The sequence below is a fragment of the Salmo salar genome, chromosome ssa02 (genome assembly GCF_905237065.1).
Source record: "Salmo salar chromosome ssa02, Ssal_v3.1, whole genome shotgun sequence".
Taxonomy (NCBI): domain Eukaryota; kingdom Metazoa; phylum Chordata; class Actinopteri; order Salmoniformes; family Salmonidae; genus Salmo; species Salmo salar.
In genome coordinates this window covers 50,478,034-50,498,791 of record NC_059443.1, presented here as the reverse complement: position 1 = coordinate 50,498,791, position 20,758 = coordinate 50,478,034, and the positions used below count along the sequence as shown (strand labels likewise).

At 43.6% G+C, this 20,758-nt stretch overlaps 1 protein-coding gene across 1 annotated transcript in view; it reads left to right on the top strand.

Moving 5' to 3' along the window:
- The window catches only part of LOC106585011 (inactive tyrosine-protein kinase 7), a 54,149-nt gene extending 36,171 nt beyond the window's left edge, over positions 1 to 17,978 (top strand). The window contains exons 9-20 of the mRNA XM_014170745.2: positions 14 to 149; positions 5,832 to 5,951; positions 6,510 to 6,659; positions 7,026 to 7,170; positions 7,593 to 7,720; positions 8,121 to 8,318; positions 8,723 to 8,878; positions 9,007 to 9,260; positions 9,641 to 9,721; positions 10,027 to 10,178; positions 15,732 to 15,910; positions 16,336 to 17,978. Of these exons, the coding sequence (XP_014026220.2) occupies positions 14 to 149; positions 5,832 to 5,951; positions 6,510 to 6,659; positions 7,026 to 7,170; positions 7,593 to 7,720; positions 8,121 to 8,318; positions 8,723 to 8,878; positions 9,007 to 9,260; positions 9,641 to 9,721; positions 10,027 to 10,178; positions 15,732 to 15,910; positions 16,336 to 16,496 (1,860 nt within the window). The 3' untranslated portion in view covers positions 16,497 to 17,978. The remainder of the gene's footprint in view (positions 1 to 13; positions 150 to 5,831; positions 5,952 to 6,509; positions 6,660 to 7,025; positions 7,171 to 7,592; positions 7,721 to 8,120; positions 8,319 to 8,722; positions 8,879 to 9,006; positions 9,261 to 9,640; positions 9,722 to 10,026; positions 10,179 to 15,731; positions 15,911 to 16,335) is intronic.
- The last annotated feature ends 2,780 nt before the right edge of the window (positions 17,979 to 20,758 follow it).

The following is a 20,758-nucleotide window of genomic DNA, read 5'->3' as shown; positions in this document are numbered from 1 at the left end:
CTTTTGACTGTAGGACATTCGCTTTAAGCTGTACCCCAACGGGACCCTGAGGATCAACAGCGTGGAGGTGTATGATAACCACTTGTACATGTGCCGGAGCCAGACGGAGGCTGGGAGGGTGGAGTGCCGGGCCAGGGTCTTTGTTCTTGGTGAGTGAGTGTGTGTGTGTGTGCACATGCGTAGGTGTGAGTTTGTAAGAGGGAGAGACAGCATGCAAGTGTGTGGTAGTGCCATAATGTGTTTGTGGTGTGCCCTGTGTGTATGTGTGAGAGTGAGTGTATGTATGTGAGCGAGAGAAAGAAAGAACTTTGTGTGTGTGGGAGTGCCATGTTATATATGTGTGTATCAGGGTTTCCGTTAGCTGGTAATTGCCAGCTTTTTGCCGAATTTTTTTATAATATTTTTTTATTATTTTGTTTATTATTATTTATTTTTTTAATTTTTAAATAAAATTGTAGCCGGTCAAAGTGCCTGGGGCTGCCCCACTGAGGGAGAGGAGCCTTGGCCTAGGCTACTGTTGATTACGAAGATTGGGCCTTTTTCATTGAAGTAAAACGAAAGTTAGAAGGCAGGGCTCCAGACTTCAACCATTTAGTCGCATATTGAGGACCTTTGACTTGGCTGTACGAGTTAAAAAAACTATTGGTCGCATCAGTGCGAGCTGCACATTCATTCACCTCACTCCAAACAGTAAAGTGCATTATCCTCATGATTCCTGTAATGAAAGTGTCTGCTTACCTGCCCCTGTACTGGTTTTGCTGGAGCCTGCTGCTGTGTCAAGCGAGCCACGCTTTCCTTTCCAGGAGAATGACGTGTTCTGATTGTATAACATTTAAAAAAAACTATTACAGCTATCCAGTTGTCACAGGTGGAGAGAGGATGTTCTCAGCTTTCTGTAGATATATTTTGTATTTCTCAACTTTCTATTTTGAGCTCGATAGTAACTATTTTACAAACTAGATATTTGATATGGCTGTGTGATACGGAGCGCACGAACTGCGCATTGGCCATTGTGAGTGCATAGGCGTCATTGGACAGTAGGCTACAACGGCAATGTTTTTTGGGGACATTAAATGTACTGTTAGATTTGATACATGGCTACTAGCAGTGGGTATTCAATTTAGAGCTAGTGATCTAGCAAATGTGTTTTGAGTTTCCATTTACTCAGGTGGTGAATAGGCCTCAAATAAATTAGTCTGATATTAGATCACATAAAGATGCAGGCAAAGTCATCTCTTTTGAACCCCCAAAAAATGATAATATTAACAGTAAAATATAATAGTATAATTTTCTACCCAAAATGCATGACAATCACTGGAGTATGGTTGGACATAAATATTTTGAATCAGATGATGAAACAACTTACTTCAATACCATCTCAGCAGTCTAATACACCTTTTAATAAAGCACTGAATTACATTATAAGATGATAGGCCTACACATTTTTTTTTTTATATTGCGTGATGCTGTGAACATTTTTGGTGTGACCAAATCATGGGTTGGTGCTACCAACTGAAAAAAACTTGGTGGCACTTAAAAATGTTAGTCTGGATCCCTGCTACAAGGGGCATGTCCTCTGTATGGACAAGTTCTAATATTGTAGTGGACAAAGATGAGATGAATGTTGGCATGGCCAAATGCAGGCTGCAACTTGATATTCAGGTAGGATGCAATTTTGAAATATTTATTTATTGTAGGCCTATTTATTAATCTAAACCAGTTCTTTAAATATGCAAAATGTTGGCTAAATTTAAGTTTGATCTGTCTTTTTAATGGTGTGCTCTGTATTTAGTTTTAAGTAGGCCTGTTGTAATATAAATATCATTAGCCTATTGCTTGCATTTGTTGGGTACGTTAGGCATTAGCCTGCCTTGGTAATTGCTGCAATATAGCCTGTTCAAAACTTTATGTACAAGTGTTTTTATTTATTTAACCAGGTAGACTAGTTGAGAACAAGTTCTCATTTGCAACTGCGACCTGGCCATGATAATGCAGAGCAGTTTGTCATACAACAACAGAGTTACACATGGAGTAAACAAACATGCAATCAATAATACAGTAGAAAAATCTATATACAACATGTGCAAATGAGGTAGGATAAGAGGTAAGGCAAATAGGCTATGGTGGCAAATGAATTGCAATATAGCAATTAGAGGTCGACCGATTAATCAGAATGGCCGATTAATTAGGGCCGATTTCATAACAATCGGTAATCGGTATTTCTGGCCGCCGATTAAAAAAAAAAAAAAAAAAAATAAGAATTTGTATTTTAAAAACTTTTTTTACACCCTTTATTTAACTAGGCAAGTCAGATTAAGAACACATTCTTATTTTCAATGACGGCCTAGGAACGGGGTTTAACTGCCTTGTTCGGGGGGGATTCGTTTTTACAACCTTGGGTTACTAGTCCAACGCTCTAACCACCTGCCTTACATTGCACTCCACGAGGAGCCTGCATGGCAGGCTGACTACCTGTTACACGAGGGCAGCAAGAAGCCAAGGTAAGTTGCTAGCTAGCATTAAACTTATCTTATAAAAAAAACAATCAATCTTATCATAATCACTAGTTAACTACACATGGTTGATATTACTAGTTTATCTAACGTGTCCTGTGTTGCGGTTCCTGTTAATTTCTCATTGAATTACAGCCTACTTCGACAAACGGGTGTTGATTTAACAAGCGCATTTGTGAAAAAAGCACTGTCGTTGCACCAATGTACCTAACCATAAACATCAATGCCTTTCTTTAAAATCAGTACACAAGTATATATTTTTAAACCTGTATATTTAGTTAATATTGCTTGCTAACATGAAATTGTGTGACATCTCTAGCGTTCATTCCACGCAGTCAGGGTATATGCAACAGTTTGGGCCGCCTGGCTCGTTGCGAACTAATTTGCCAGAATTTTACGTAATTATGACATAACATTGAAGGTTGTGCAATGTAACAGGAATATTTAGACTTAGGGATGCCACCCGTTAGATAAAATACGGAACGGTTCCGTATTTCACTGAAAGAAAAAAAAACGTTTTGTTTTCGAGATGATAGTTTCCGGATTCGACCATATTAATGACCAAAGGCTCATATTTGTGTGTTTATTATAATTAAGCCTATGATTTGATAGGGCAGTCTGACTGAGCGGTGGTAGGCACCAGCAGGCTCGTAAGCATTCATTCAAACAGCACTTTCATGCGTTTTGCCAGCAGCTCTTCGCTGTTTATCACTTCAAGCCGGGTGGGTATGATTTGTGGAACGTTCCAACAGGAATCTATTCCAAAAACTTCGTAAATAACAAGGTTGCCAAAAAACAACGCATACAAAGTTGTATAGCGGCAGAATAAGATACCGGGTAGGGAGTGGTCTATTTCATTGCGTTTTTCACTCATCACGTTTATTCCGAAAAATGTCTGTCCTCACTCTGGTTGCCTATGGAAAAACATTAAGAATAAACTACGTGGTGAGTTGATGCCTATTCGGCAGCTAGTTAGCTAGGTTTGTATGCGTTGCTACTTTGTATGTATGTTGGTTGGCAACCTTTTACTTTAAGATTTTTGAAACAGATTCCTGTTGGAACGTTCCACAAATTCTACCCACCCCTTCAAGCCTATCAACTCCCAAGATGAGGCTAGTGTAACCGATGTGAAATGGCTAGCCAGTTAGCCGGGTGCGCGCTAATAGCGTTTCAAACGTCACTCGCTCTGAGACTTGGAGTAGTTGTTTCCCCTTGCTCTACATGGGTAACGATGCTTCGAGGGTGGCTGTTGTCGATGTGTTCCTGGTTCAAGCCCAGGTAGGAGCGAGGAGAGGGACGGACGCTATACTGTTACACCGGCAATACTAAAGAACATCCAATAGTCAAAGGTATATGAAATACAAATCGTATAGAGAAATAGTCCTATAATAACTACAACCTAAAACTTCTTACCTGGGAATATTGAAGACTCATGTTAAAAGGAACCACCGGCTTTCATATGTACTGAGCAAGGAACTTAAACGTTAGCTTTCTTACATGGCACATATTGCACTTTTACTTTCTTCTAACACTTTGTTTTGCATTATTTAAACCAAATTGAACATGTTTCATTATTTATTTGAAGCTAAATTGATTTTATTGATGTATTATATTAAGTTAAAATAAGTGTTCATTCAGTATTGTTGTAATTGGCATTATTACAAACAAAAAATAAATAATCGGCCGATTTAATCGGTATCGGTGTTTTTGGTCCTCCAATTATCGGTATCGGCATTGAAAAATCATAATCGGTCGACCTCTAATAGCAATTAAACACTGGAATGGTAGGATGTGCAGAAGATGAATGTGCAAGTTGAGATACTGGGGTACAAAGGAGCAAGATAAATACAGTATGAGGATGCGGTAGATTGGATGGGCTATTTATAGATGAGCTATGTACAGGTGCAGTGATCTGTGAGCTGCTCTGTTAGCTGGTGCTTAAAGCTAGTGAGGTAGGTCTCAGTCTCCAGCATCAGAGATTTTTGCAGTTCGTTCAAGTCATTGGCAGCAGAGAACTGGAAGGAGAGGCAGCCAAAGGAAGAATTGGCTTTGGGGGTGACCAGTGAGAGATACCTGCTGGAGCGTGTGCTACGAGTGGGTGCTGCTATGGTGACCAGCGAGCTGAGATAAGGCGGGGCTTTACCTAGCAGAGACTTGTAGGTGACCCGGAGCCAGTGGGTTTGGCGACGAGTATGAAGCGAGGGCCTGCCAACGAGAGCATACAGGTTGCAGTGGTGGGTAGTATATGGGGCTTTGGTGACAAAACGGATGGCACTGTGATAGACTGCATCCAATTTGTTGAGTAGAGTGTTGGAGGCTATTTTGTAAATGACATCGTCGAGGATCGGTAGGATGGTCGGTTTTACGAGGGTATGTTTGGCAGCATGAGTGAAGGATGCTTTGTTGCGAAATAGGAAGCCGATTCTAGATTTAATTTTGGATTGGAGATGCTTAATGTGAGTCAGGAAGGAGAGTTTACAGTCTAACCAGACCAGGTATTTGTAGTTGTCCACATATTCTAAGTCAGAACCGTCCAGAGTAGTGATGCTGGACGGGCGGGCGGGTGCGGACAGCGATCGGTTGAAGAGCATGCATTTAGTTTTACTAGTATTTAAGAGCAGTTGGAGGCCACGGAAGGAGAGTTGTATGGCATTGAAGCTCATCTGGAGGTTAGTTAAGTGTCCAACGACGTTTCATTTTGTTGAGTCGTTTTCTTATACTTTTGATATTACCCTAATAAAGTTTAAAAGCTTTTGTGAAGGTTTGGTGTTGTGTAGCCTATTATACTACAGGCCTATAATTTGAAGGCAGTGCACACTGGCGCTCCAACTGACTTCGACATTTGAGGTGAGGAAGAATGTTTTAGGCCTACCAGAGTTACTAATATAATCTTACAATAAACGCATTATCTTTCCCCAAAAAATATTCTGTTAGAAAATTACCGAATTAGCCCCCTTCTGAACGCCTATATCTGTACAGCAGACAGTCACCTTTCTGACAAGTATAAAGAAATTCAGTTTTGCATATGCTACACATCGAAACAAGGAATAAATAGTATTTTGTAATTAGTTATAGGCTGTTTAGTAACATCGAAGTGTTTCTTTTGGCCAATTTTGCTAATTTATTGATGGCGCTGGCTGCATGAGTGGAAGACCTAATGGGTTACGCGTCCAATGCCTATGGATGACCGGTAAATGTATCAAATGTCCGATAAATCTATTCTTCCTGGTGTATGTATGTATGTGCTTGGAGATGTGTATGCTTGTGCCTGTCTCTACTCCACGTTCTGTCTCCAACACGGTTGTCTCCTTCCTCCAGAGAAGCTGAAGTTCACCCCCACCCCCCAGCCCTCCCAGTGTCTGGAGTTGGACAAGGAGGGCACTGTGCCGTGCTCCGCCAAGGGCCGCGAGATCCCCACCGTCCAGTGGACCAAAGCAGGTGGGTGTTCGCGGACCTCCTTGTACGTGTGTGTCTGAGTCCTATGTTGCTCAATCCAATCCAAAATCTACTCGTAGCCCCTACCCCTTGTACCTAGACGCTTCTAGTTGATCTCAAAGGATAACATGGGTGTAAGCAATATGGTAATAACTTCCTAGCTTATTGGCATAGTAAGATTTTCTGACATCTTTTTACACACATTGTTTAATTGTAGATGTATATGTTTAGGGGTACGGTCGAGGGGCTATTCAATCGAGGTGCTAGAGGGCTAAAATACTTTTGTTTCTACATGGAAGTTGCACGTACCTGTTATCCCATGTCTAAGTCAGTCTCCGACACATGAAGGTTAGAATAAAATCCAGAAGAGTATTCGACCCTCCAGGAATGGAATTTAATAAGCCTGGGCTAGGGTTTGATATTGAACTGCTCTCTCAACTGTTACATTGTTTGTTTCCTGATAGGTTTTGTCTATTTAGAAAACACATCTAATGTGTGAGCTGTGCTCCACTTGTAGGACAATAAATGTGACTCTGAATCTCTAATATTCCCCCCTTGCAGATGGCAGTGAAATGCCAGAGCATGTAGTCCAGACCGGCGGCATGCTCCACTTTGCAAAGGTGACGAGGGACGACGCGGGCAACTACACCTGCCTGGCTTCCAACACCCTGCAGGGCCAGATCACAGCCGCCGTACAGCTCACCGTAGCAGGTATCCCTTCACTAACACTAATGCCAACCACACCAATGCAGGTCACAGACACACCACAACCTGCCACCTATACAACCAGACACTACACAGACCAAAGGTCCTCCGGTTGTCGTCCTCTACTTTTAACCTGAGATTGATTTCTACCTGTGAAAAATGTATGTATGCTCCAGCCAACCTGTGACAGTAATTGATTAAGTTCCAGGGTTTAGAAACAAAAACGGCAGTATTCAAGATGGCAGAACTACGTTATCTGATTTCAACAGTGCTAATGCCACCATCACCAAAGATGTCTCTAGACTCCATCGCCACTTAATCCATCTTATCCAACTCTTCCACCATGTCTTTATTTCCTTCTCTCTCTCCCAGTATATATAACATTTAATATGGAGCCGGAGCACACCACTGTTTACCAGGGCCACACAGCCATTCTGCACTGCCAGGCCACCGGCGACCCCCAGCCCTTTATCCAGTGGAAGAAGAAAGATAAGTTCCTGGAGCCTCGCAAGAGCAGGTAGAGAAACACAACTGTCTGTTTTGTTAAGGCCATAAGTAATTTTGTAGTATTTGGTTTCTCATTTGTGGGTTTTTTGTTCTGAACACTTTGCCAAACAGCATGTTTGGATAGTGTGTTTTGATAGTTTATCATGGTAGGGAAGATGTCACTGTCTAGCCTTTGCCATATTGCTATCAGCCAGTCCCAATTCCCTTCCCTTAGGCCTAACCCTTCATTGTTTTGTAAATGCAATATGGTGGAAGTACTTCCACTACACTGCTTATAACTCGAGACCCCTCCGATATTAAAGGGTTAAGGCCAGGGGGAAGGGGTAGGAAGTGAAATAGAACTGGATCAACCGTGAATAGGAGTAAACGAGGGAAAATAATTGAATGCAGCCACGGCCTCACCCCTGTCCTCCTCTGCTGTTTGCTCTCCAGGTTTCAGAAGATGCCCAACGGTTCTCTAGTCATCCACGACGTGAGTGTGGAGGACACGGGAAGCTACACATGCATCGCTGGCAACAGCTGCAATATTGGCCACACATCGGCAGAGCTCTATGTCGTAGGTAAGACACCAGGGGGGAAAAAATGAAAAAGTAAACTTTGTGTGCCTGCCGCAGCTGTCTAAAGTATTTTAATGGTTGTGGTAGGTGGAGGAAATAAAGCAGTGCACCAAACTGTAATTACCTCTTTTGGCGCTTGAATGTGTATTGATAGTAGCGGGGTCAAGACAAACAAATCACATTTCGGCACTGCAATGTCTCATTTAGAAAGAATGTAATTGAGAGGTGCCATCTTGAGATGTCCACTTGACATCGGAGGTTGAGATGGTGATTCAGTAGAGACTCCAATAGACTTTAATTCAATAAGAGAAGCACATCATGTCACCTGTCTTTGTGTGTGTGTGTGTGTGTGTGTGTGTGTGTGTGTGTGTGTGTGTGTGTGTGCACTTACGTGTGTCAACAGAGAAGCCTGTGCACCACTCGTTGGAGGACGACGAAAAGGCGCCCTACAAGATGATCCAGACAATCGGCCTATCGGTGGGCGCCGCCGTGGCCTACATCATCATCGTCCTGGGCCTGATGTTCTACTGCAAAAAGAGACGCAACGCCAAAAGACTAAAGAGCCCTGAGGGAGAAGAGGCCGAGACAGAGCACCTCAACGGTCAGCGTTCGCAGTCGATTCCATTCAGTTGAATTCAATAGTGTCTGGTTTTCCTGGTAGTGTGAGGCAAATTGAGTTGAAATGTATTGAAAACATTACAAATATGCAGTACAACTATACGTTTACATTTATTACTAGTGACAGGCACCGATATGTAAAGTCAATGTTGTCAGCATTTTTTAAATTTTTTATACGATATCAATAAATGGCTAATTAAAATAAAAACCGCTTATCCTCCTGAGTTGGGCTCCAAAACGGAACTGTTTCAAGTGATTCATTTCCATGGCTGTATTTCTTTAACATTTCTGTACCTAGAAATAAGAAGAGGACTATGGAGTATGTACAAGCAGTCATCATGTTTAGTTACCGGTATTGAAGGATGCCATTTTGTCCTGGCACTACAGGGGGCACGGTGCAGACCAACGGACAGGCCACCGCTGAGATCCAGGAGGTGGCACTAACCAACATGGGCACCACGGCCAGCAGCGCCAACAAGCGCCACAGCAGCCACGACAAAGGGCACTACCCCCGCGCCAACCTGACCACCATCACCACTCTGGGTATAGAGCAACGCATGCATGTGCACACACACACACATCATCATTGTAAATAAGAATTTGTTCTTCGTTGACTTACCTGTAGAAATAAAGGCTATATAAAATTATACTGATTCCCCTTTCCTACATAGGGAAAGGTGAGTTTGGCGAGGTGTTCCTGGCCAAAGCCAAGGGCATCATGTCGGCAGGAGGAAGAGGCAGTGAGGATGAGGAGGAGACAGTGGTGCTGGTGAAGAGTCTGCAGACGCGGGACGAGACCCTGCACCTGGAGTTCCGTCGCGAGGTTGAGATGTTCGGCAAGCTGGGCCACCCCAACCTGGTGTGCCTACTGGGCATGTGTAGAGAAGAGGAGCCTCACTACCTCATACTGGAGTATGCTGAATTGGTAAGGAGGGAGCTACCTGCTTATGCTCCAGGGTGAAGTGTCCCCTAGGTACAGATCTAGGATCAGCTTCCCCTCCCCCAAACCTTAACCATTAGTGGGGGAAATGCTAAACTGACCCAAGATCAGTGTCTTCGGGCAACTGAACTTCACCCTACTCCCTACACACACACACGTTATTTATGTATCCTACATGGCAGTCAATTGCATAATTGAAATACATGGGTATTAAAGTAAAATGCCTTGATAAAATAAAGACTATTTAAAATATGAGCTACCTATGCACACACTGACCCCAGTGCATTGAAAAACGTGTGTGGGTATACTTTTTTAAAATCATCCATGATTTAGCATCGACCCCAGACCTGTGTATATGTTCCTAGGGGGACCTGAAGCAATACCTCAAGATGTCCAAGAACAAGGAGGAGAAACCCAAGTCCCATCACCTCAGCACCAAGCAGAAGGTCAGTTTACACACACAAGAAGACAAAAATTTGCATCTTAATCAGGTCTTGGCTTCAGTGCAGTAGGCCAGGATTTGGTAGCTGGTGCTTACAGTAAGTCTCTCCTGCTGCATCATGCCATTGGCTTTCACTGTGTCTGTTGGACCACTCAGAAGGAGAAACAGATTAACCAGAAGATGTAATAAAAAAAAAAAAGCCATTCAAGTGCTTAAACACACACGCTAACTCACTCACTTGAAGGCGCACACATACTTGAAAACACTGATTTAATGCACCGTATGTCCCACTCTCTCTCTCTCCCTCAGGTGGGGGTGTGTCTGCAGGTTGCCCGGGGGATGGAGCATCTATCCAATCAGCGCTTCGTCCACAAGGACCTAGCCACCCGCAACTGTCTGATCAGCGCCAAGAGACAGGTCAAGGTGTCTGCACTGGGGCTCAGCAAAGATGTCTACAACGAGTAAGATTACATTTGATTAAATCTTGATTTAACCAGGAAAGATCCCTTGCGGTTGAAAACCACATTTAAGGATTTTATTCATTTCAATGAATCCAGTCACAGCATAATTGTATCGGTAATTTAGATTTCCCAAAGTCTCCATTTAAAGAGACCTGTGATATGTATAGTGAAAAAGGCGCCGACAGAGATGGCCACCTCGCTTCGCGTTCTTAGGAAACTATGCAGTATTTCGTTTTTTTATGTATTATTTCTTACTGTTTAGTTTATTAATTCAACCATAAAAAAAAAGCACACAACTTCAAAAAGCCATACATGCACATGAATAAAATCATTGATTATAACGCACAATAAAGTCTGGGAATTATTTCCATTGTGGTCCTCTTGAGACAAGATGGCCAGACAAGATCGAACACAGTATGGCAGAGAAATAATAAAACAAAAACATAGAAGAACATCTATCTCATCATTCCAGTTACATCATAGGGGTTATTCATATGGGCACAGAAGACATCAAACATATTTTTACTTTATTTTTAAAGCTGTCCAGAGAGGACGTTGTTCTTATAGGCAGAGGCAACTCATTCCATTCTACAAGAAAGTACCTTTCCCAGCATTACTCCTGAACCTGTATAAGCACACATCAGCAACACCTGATCTGGTGCTGTGATTGTGTGCATCTCTAACACAAGGAAAGTAATCACTTAGATATCTGGGCGCAGGACCATAAATACTCCTGTAAACCAAACCTAGTCTAATCTGGGACACCCTAGCCTCAACAGGCAGCCAGTTTAGTTCCTGAAAGCAGCTCCTACCTATGTGAGTACGTGGACTCACCTTCAATACTACCCTGATCAGCTTATTCTGGGCTATCTGGAGCTTCCCCTTCAAAAGTTTAGATAAGCCCCCAAACCAGGAAGTACTAGCATAGTCAAAATGGCATTGAATGAGGGCAGTAGCTAGCAGGAAAGCTTAAGTCTTATTACATACAGCCGGGAGGAACTATTGTATATAAGAGCAATGTCAACTTACCAACATTATGACCGGGAATACGACTTTCCCGAAGCGGATCCTCTGTTTGGTCCACCACCCAGGACAATGGATCGGATCCCAGCAGGTGACCCAAAACCATGGCGCCGCAGACGGAGCGGTCTTCTGGCCAGGCTCCGTAGACGGGCCCACCGCTCCAGAGTATACTACTTGCCAATGTCCAGTCTCTTGACAACAAGGTAGACGAAATCCGAGCAAGGGTTGCCTTCCAGAGAGACTTCAGAGATTGTAACATTCTCGGTTTCACGGAAACATGGCTTACTTGGGATACATTATCAGAGTCGGTACAGCCACCTGGTTTGTTCACGCATCGCGCCGACAGAAACAAACATCTCTCTGGTAAGAAGAAGGGTGGGGGTGTATGCCTTATGATTAACGAGTTGTAGTGTGATCATAACAACATACAGGAACTCAAGTCCTTTTGTTCACCTGACGTAGAATTACTTAAAATCAAATGCTGACTGCATTATCTACCAAGAGAATCCCCACCCCAAGCAGACACCTCGACGTCCCTGAAAGAACTTCATTGGACTCTATGTAAAACTGGAAACCACACATCCTGAGACTGCATTTATTGTAGCTGGGGATTTTAACAAGGCTAATCTGAAAACAAGGCTACATTTTATCAGCATATCGAATGCGCGACCCGGGCCGGAAAAATTATGGATCATTGTTACTCTAACTTCCGCGACACATACAAAGCCCTCCCTCGCCATCCTTTCGGCAAATCTGACCACGACTCCATTTTGTTGCTCCCAGCCTATAGACAGAAACTAAAGCAGGAAACGCCCGTGCTCAGGTCTGTTCAATGCTGGTCCGACCAATCTGATTCTACGCTTCAAAATTGCTTCAATCATGTGGACTGGGATATGTTCCGGATAGCATCGAACAACAACATTGATGTATATGCTGATTCGGTGAGCGAGTTTATTAGCAAGTGCATCGGTGATTATTAAAACCTTCCCCAACCAGACACCATGGATTGATGGCAGCATTCACCCAAAACTGAAAGCGCGAACCACTGCTTTTAATCAGGGCAAGGTGACCGAATACAAACAGTGTAGCTATTCCCTCCGCAAGGCAATCAAACAAGCTAAGCGTCAGTATAGAGACAAAGTAGAGTCGCAATTCAACGGCTCAGACACAAGAGGTTTGTGGCAGGGTCTACAGTCGTGGCCAAAAGTTTTGAGAATGACACATATTAATTTTCAAAGTCTGCTGCCTCAGTGTCTTTAGATATTTTAGTCAGATGTTACTATGGAATACTGAAGTATAATTACAAACATTTCATAAGTGTCAAAGGCTTTTATTGACAATTACATGAAGTTGATGCAAAGAGTCAATATTTGTAGTGTTGACCCTTCTTTTTCAAGACCTCTGCAATCTGCCCTGGCATGCTGTCAATTAACTTTTGGGCCACATCCTGACTGATGGCAGCCCATTCTTGCATAGTCAATGCTTGGAGTTTGTCAGAATTTGTGGGTTTTTGTTTGTCTACCCGCCTCTTGAGGATTGACCACAAATTCTCAATGGGATTAAGGTCTGGGGAGTTTCCTGACCATGGATCCAAAATATAAATGTTTTGTTCCCCGAGCCACTTAGTTATCACTTTTGCCTTATGGTAAGGTGCTCGATCATGGCGGAAAAGGCATTGTTCGTCACCAAACTGTTCCTGGATGGTTGGGAGAAGTTGCTCTCGGAGGATGTGTTGGTACCATTCTTTATTCATGGCTGTGTTCTTAGGCAAAATTGTGAGTGACCCCACTCCCTTGGCTGAGAAGCAACCCCACAAATGAATGCTTTACTGTTGGCATGACACAGGACTGATGGTAGCGCTCACCTTGTCTTCTCCGGACAAGCTTTTTTCTGGATGCCACAAACAATCGGAAAGGGGGATTCATCAGAGAAAATGACTTTACCCCAGTCCTCAGCAGTCCAATCCCTGTACCTTTTGCAGAATATCAGTCTGTCCCTGATGCTTTTCCTGGAGAGAAGTGGCTTCTTTGCTGCCCTTCTTGACACCAGGCCTTCCTCAGTCTTCGCCTCACTGTGCGTGCAGATGCACTCTCACCTGCCTGCTGCAGCCATTCCTGAGCAAGCTCTGTACTGGTGGTACCTCGATCCCGCAGCTGAATCAACTTTAGGAGACAGTCCTGGCGCTTGCTGGACTTTGTTGGGTGCCCTGAAGCCTTCTTTACAACAACTGAACCGCTCTCCTTGAAGTTCTTGATGATCCGATAAATGGTTGATTTAGGTGCAATCTTACTGGCAGCAATATCCTTGCCTATAAAGCCCTTTTTGTGCAAAGGAATGATGACGGCACGTGTTTCCTTGCAGGTAACCATGGTTGACAGAGGAAGAACAATGATTCCAAGCACCAGTCTGTTATTTGAACTTAATCAGCATGACAGAGTGATCTCCAGCCTTGTCCTCTTCGACACTCACACCTGTGTTAACAAGAGAATCACTGACATGTCAGCTGGTCCTTTTGTGGCAGGACTGAAATGCAGTGGAAATGTATTTTTGTGATTCAGTTCATTTGCATGGCAAAGAGGGACATTGCAATTCATCTGATCACTCTTCATAACATTCTGGAGTATATGCAAATTGCCATTATACAAACTGAGGCAGCAGACTTTGAAAATTAATATTTGTGTCATTCTCAACTTTTGGCCACAACTGTACAGTCAATCACGGACTAAAAAAGAAAACCGACCCCGATTTCTTGCTCCCAGACAGACTAAACAATTTCTTTGCTCGCTTTGAGGACAATACAGTGCCACTGACACGGCCCGCTACCAAAACCTGCGGGCTCTCCTTCGCTGCAGCCAACGTGAGTAAAACATATTTAAACGTTAACTCTCGCAGGGCTGCCGGCCCAGACGGCATTCCTAGCCGTGTCCTCAGCGCATGCGCAGACCAGCTGGCTGGTGTGTTTACGGACATATTCAATCAATCCCTATCCCAGTCTGCTGTTCCCACATGCTTCAAGAGGGCCACCATTGTTCCTGTTCCCAAGAAAGCTAAGTTAACTGAGCTAAACGACTATCGCCCCGTAGCACTCATTTCCGTCATCATGAAGTGCTTTGAGAGACTAGTCAAGGATCATATCACCTCCACCCTACCTGACACCCTAGACACACTCCAATTTGCTTACCGCCCCAATAGGTCCACAGACGATGCAATCACACTGCACACTGCCCTAACCCATCTGGACAAGAGGAATACCTATGTAAGAATGCTGTTCATTGACTGCAGCTCAGCATTTAACACCATAGTACCCTCCAAACTCGTCATTAAGCTCGAGAACCTGGGTCTCGATCCTGTCCTGTGCAACTGGGTCATGGACTTTCTGACGGGACACCCCCAGGTGGTGAGGGTAGGACCTTTCCACCCCGCTGATCCTCAACACTGGGGCTGCACAAGGGTGCGTTCTCAGCCCTCTCCTGTACTCCCTGTTCACCCATGACTGCGTGGCCATGCACGCCTCCAACTTAATCATCAAGTTTGCAGACGACACTACAGTGGTAGGCTTGATTACCAACAACGACGAGACGGCCTACAGGGAGGATGTGAGGGCACTCGGAGTGTGGTGTCAGGAAAATAACCTCGCACGCAACGTCAACAAAAGAAAGGAGATGATCGTGGACTTCAGGAAACAGCAGAGAGAGCACCCCCCTATCCACATCAACGGGACAGTAGTGGAGAAGGTGGAAAGTTTTAAGTTCCTCGGCATACACATCAGGGACAAACTGAAATGGTCCACCCACACAGACAGCTGGTGAAGAAGGCACAGCCGTGCCTCCTCAACCTCAGGAGGCTGAAGAAATTTGGCTTGTCACCAAAAACACAAACTTTTACAGATGCACAATCGAGCGCATCCTGTCGGGCTGTATCACCGCCTGGTACGGCAACTGCTCCACCCACAACCATAAGCCTCTCCAGAGGGTAGTGCGGTCTGCGCAATGCATCACCGGGGGCAAACTACCTGCCCTCCAGGACATCTAGATCACCCGATATCACAGGAAGGCCAAAAAGATCATCAAGGACAACAACCACCCAAGCCACTGCCTGTTCACTCTGCCAACATACTGACTCAAATCTCTAGCCACTTTAATAATTAAAAAATGGATGTAATAAAATGTATCACTAGCCACTCATATGTATATACTGTACTCTATACCATCTACTGCATCTTGCCTATGCCGTTCGGCATTCACTCATCCATATATTTATATGTACATATTCTTATTAATTCCTTTTTTGTTGTGAAATTGTTAGATTACTTGTTAGATATTACTGCATGGTCGGAACTAGAAGCACAAGCATTTTGCTACACTCGCATTAACATCTGCTAATCATGTGTATGTGACCAATAAAATTTGATTTTGATGAATTGACGGATTTAATTGTGGCGACACCCAGTGGCCAGACTACCAAACAACACTCAAAGTGGAGGTTACCTTAGTCCTGGTGCTAACCTGTTTGTCCTCTCTCCCCCTCCAGTGAGTACTATCACTACCGGCAGGCGTGGATCCCTCTGCGTTGGCTGCCAAGCGAGGCCGTGTTCGAGGACGACTACTCCACCAAGACGGACGTGTGGTCCTTCGGCGTGCTCATGTGGGAGGTGTTTAGCCTGGGCGAGCTGCCGCACGCTGCGCTCGACCACGACAAGGTCCTCGAAGGTGAGGGCAGTCGAACTGGAGCTTGGAAGTGTTATTGAAGGATGCTACTTCACCCCAGATGGGGGGAGAAGTCCACTATTCTAGGGTCACACATTTTGTCATCCTCCTAATGGTTACTTTACTAACCTTTGCCTGCTCATAGTTGTTTAAAACCACACAATGCACACCAGATGACGTCATCAATGTCACTGGAGGATATTATCAAAAAAAACATGGATACCTACTGTTTTCGCATTTGTTGACATTGCGGTAATGCTGGAGATGAATATAAGGTTCAAAAGTGGTGGAATTCCCCTTTAAGGTTTATTGCTCTCTCCTGTTCTGTCCTTTTTATTTCTCTATCCCTCCATCTTTCACCTCTTTCCCTGCAGCTCGCTCGCTCTCACCCCATGTATGTCTTTCTCTCACGTCTTCCCCTCTACCAGAGCTGAGAGAGGGCCGGGGGAAGCTGCCCCTGCCCCAAGGCTGTCCTTCACGGGTGTACAAGCTGATGACTCGCTGCTGGGCCTCCAGCCCCAAGGACCGCTCCTGCTTTAGTGACATCATCTCTGCCCTCAGCGAACTGCCCTCCGAGAGCAAGGTGTAACACACACACGGCCCAGGTGCAGTGTGTGTGTGTGTAAGGGTATGAATGTGTTAGGAATGGGGGGAGGTGACGTGTGTGTGTGTGTGTGTGTGTGAGAGAGCAGTTGTGTACGAATGTGATTAAGTCCATACACACACAAACCGGTGGATCAGTGTGTATGTGAAGGACGTATAGAGGTGTTGGTGTGTGTGCGTGAGCATGTATGTTTTGGCCTTTGAGTTTGTGTGTCTCGCACTCCAGGACGATCCTACTCTGCCTTGTTGGCCTCTGTAGTTAGCGTCTGCAAGAGCAGAAAGAGACTCTTAACAACAAGGAACTTTGGTCCCAAATGAGGACCCAGCCGAGAAGAGATCAACATCCGACGAGCTTCTCCTTCACGTCTCTATGGATTAAAATGACAATTTTTTACAATGAGGACTTATATTGTGCCTTAGCAGGTCAAATGGTGTCTATAACATTTAATCTACAAACTAATGACAGTTAATATTGGCACGGTTTTCACCCCAATTGGATCTTTTCTGTTGCTCATGTTTGTGAATGGACAAGACAAAAAGGTCAATTTTCTGCCCAGAGCCAAACGGAACAGTAAGGTACAACCTCCTCAGGTGTAAAAATCAAATGTCTCACCCTGTTAGATATGATCAGAACAAGGTAAAGGGCCAGCGGTGGCATTATTAAACTTGTGTGGTGTTTAGCTGGAGTGTGGATGGAATCAACGCTCACAAGTTTTCCTTGAAGGTAAATCTTTGGTTGATGTAAAGTATAGTCGTGACAGTATATGGGCCCTGAATTGGCTTCAACATGCTATTTGAGTTAAGGTAACAGATCTGAGCTGTAGCATTATAGGCCATCCTGCCATGAACAGTTTTGTACTCCTATCAAAGATTTCTGACTGTTACTGCTTCATTTGCCCATCAATCATCCAATCCTATCGCGACCTGAGCTTTTCCAATCAGAGTGGGAGAAACCTTTCTTTGTAGACCTTCGTCTAATAGTGCTTTGTATACATGTTTAAAACATGCACTGATCACAACTATACCTTTTTGTATTCTAGAAGGGTTGTTTCGGAGACCTGTTAACTTATTTTCAAGGTCCTGTTTTGTATGTTTTCACTGTATAGAAAGGTACTAAGCTTCTTTGATATACATTTTTTTTTATGTGCAAGGCATTTTAGGATTTGTGTGGAATAGTTCATTTGTCATTTATTGAACCAAAACATATGGAATTAAGGTTATCCTGAAATGTAAAAGAAATTAAGTGCCTGGCAAATGAAGGACTTTGCATCAGTCTTGCTATTGATTGAATATTTACTTTTTTACTTGAACATTTTTATACATTGCAGTTTTTCCCCTTTGTTTTTATGTACAAAATCCATCTTTCATCTGAATTGTAGTAATTTGGATATTGGTTCTATTTTAAGTATGTTTATACAAACACATATACTTGCCGCTGGTCCAATAAAATATTTTTGTTGTAAATGTACCTTTTCTGTTTGTATGCCGTTTGGGAAATATTGTGCATACAGCATTATTAACGAATATAAGATCTCACCGGTAACATGTAGAGTTTGGCTTGAGTAAGAGTATACCTTAGATATTTTTTTTATCAACAGTTTAACAAAAAATAACCCTCTGCAAGGATATTCAAGCTTTGTCCAAATCTGATATTTATCCAAAGTTAATATCGCTATCATCAAACTCAGCAAGTCTGTATTGTTTTGTCTTTGAGGGTCAGTCCAGCTTGCAGAGAGTGGAGGATGAAGATCTGTGAATCCTAAATCCAGCATAGTGTGGCTCTGTGAACGTGGTGTGGAATGCATGCAGAGGAACACTTGACCCAAGTGAATCGATTAGGTAGAATTACAGGCCGTCTCTGGGCCAGTTCAGATAAACCACAAACTGACTGATGAGCGCAGGCCAGCTCTCAAGAGTAAGGATAGAACTTGATCCCCCAGCCTTTGCATTTTGCTCCATGTACTCCTTCACTACTCTTCCTGAGTCTGTTTTGACATCACCCCCACTGATATGGCTCTGGGTTTCTCTCCTCCAGTCCACTCTCCCTCCCAGTAGCAGTGGCCCAATAGCTGCTCTTGACACAAAATCCCTTTGGGTTGTTGAGGTTCAACGGGAGATGTTGGCTTCCTGGCTCATCCTCCTGGTTTCCTCTGTCCTACAGTGGCATCCGAGGGAACAGAGATTTCTCTATCAGACTGCTAATATCATTTGTCATAGCTAGGCCTAAGACATAGTCCCTATGATCTGTAAAAATACATAATAACATTCTTTGAAGAGTACGTTTTCAAATACGTTTCCCCCCAGCTATATTAGGACAAAGTTTTGAAGCCCTGGTTTGTTGCAGCATCAAATGGTCCACAAATGTTAACCGTTACTGAGTTGCAAAATTCTCCACAATGGTTCTAGAGGACTAAGACAGACAAGGCATTAAGACCAACCCTGCTATAGCCCACATTTACTTGTGTCTCCAGTCTAGTGTGGATCCTCCAGCACAGCAGAGAGCAGTTGCAGTCCTAGCTGCTTTTAGCAACGCTGGTATATTTACAGTGCATTCGGAAAGTTCAGACCCCTTGACCTTTTTTCACATTTTGTTATGTTAGTCTTATTCTAAAATGGATGAAATCAAATAAATTACTCATCTACACAAAACCAGATTTAGACATTTTTACAAATGTATTAAATAAACATCTTATTTACATAAGTATTCAGACCCTTTGCTATGAGACTCAATTGACCTCAAATGCATCCTTTTTCAATTTATCTACAACTTGGAGTCCATCTGTGATAAATTTAATTGATTGGACATGATTTGGAAAGGTGCGCACGCACACAGCAAAAACCAAGCCATGGAATTATCCGTAGAGCTCCGAAACCAGATGGTGTCGAGGCACAGATCTGGGGAAGGGTACCAAAAAATGTCTGCAGCATAGAAGGTCCTCAAGAACACAGTGGCCTCCATTCTTAAATGGAAGAAGTTTGGAACGACTAAGACTCTTTTCTAGAGCTGGCCGCCCGGCCAAACTGTGCAGTCGAGGGAGAAGGGCCTTGGTCAGGGAGTTGACCAAGAACCTGATGGTCACTCTGACAGAGCTCCAGAGTTCGTCTGTGAAGATGGGAGAACCTTCCAGAAGGACAACCATCTCTGCAGCACTCCACCAATCAGGCCTTTATGGTAGAGTGGCCAGACGGAAGCCACTCCTCAATAAAAGGCACATGAAAGCTTGCTTGGAGTTTTCCAAAAGGCACCTAAAGACACGAAACAAAATTCAATGGTCTGATGAAACCAAAATTGAACTCTTTGGCCTGAATGCCAAGTGTCACATCTGGATGAAACCTGGCACCATCCCTACGGTGAAGCATGGTGGTGTTAGCATCCTGTTGTGGGGATGTTTTTTAGCAGCAGGGACTGGGAGACTTGTCAGGATCGAGGAAAAGAAAAGTACAGAGATCCTTGATGAAGAGCGCTCAGGACCTCAAACAGGACAATAACCCTAAGCACACAGCCAAGACAATGCAGGAGTGGTTTCAAGACAAGTCTCAATGTCCTGGAGTGGCCCAGCCAGAGCCCGGACTTAAACCCAATTGAACATCTCTGGAGAGACCTCAAAATAGCTATGCAGCGACGCTCCCCATCCAAACTGACAGAGCTTGAGAGGATCTGCAGAGAAGAATGGGAGAAACTCCCCAAATACAGGTGTGCCAAGCTTGTAGCGTCATACCCAAGAAGACTCTGAAGCACCTTAGGCAGCAATTACAGCAAAGTACTGAGGGTCTGAATACTTATCTTTAATATTTAGAGTTTTCTTCTAAACTTTGGGCAAAAATCAAATGGTGTTTAAGTTTTTGTATGTTACCAATTGAACAACATCTATTGCAGGATAGATCAACGTTAAAGTTTACATACCTGGCCATATGAATATTACATTTTACTTTATGGTTGGTTATGTAGACTTCTTCTAACCCATCACTTTCTACTACATACAATAATACAATTAAATGATATCTTTACATTAATATATATAATTTAGAAGTCCAAAAATGGATATACCAACTACAGATAGACTTAAAGGGACAGTCAAAAGTGTATGAGTTTGAGCATGTGTCCATTAGGCCTACGTTTTTTTTTATCAGCATGAATTAGATTGGAATAATAGTGGGGCTTTTATCGCTCATAGGCTGGGATCCGCACTATGCAGCTGTTGCAAGAGCGCAATTTTCACTGGCTGTCCATTGGTTTCAAAAACAATG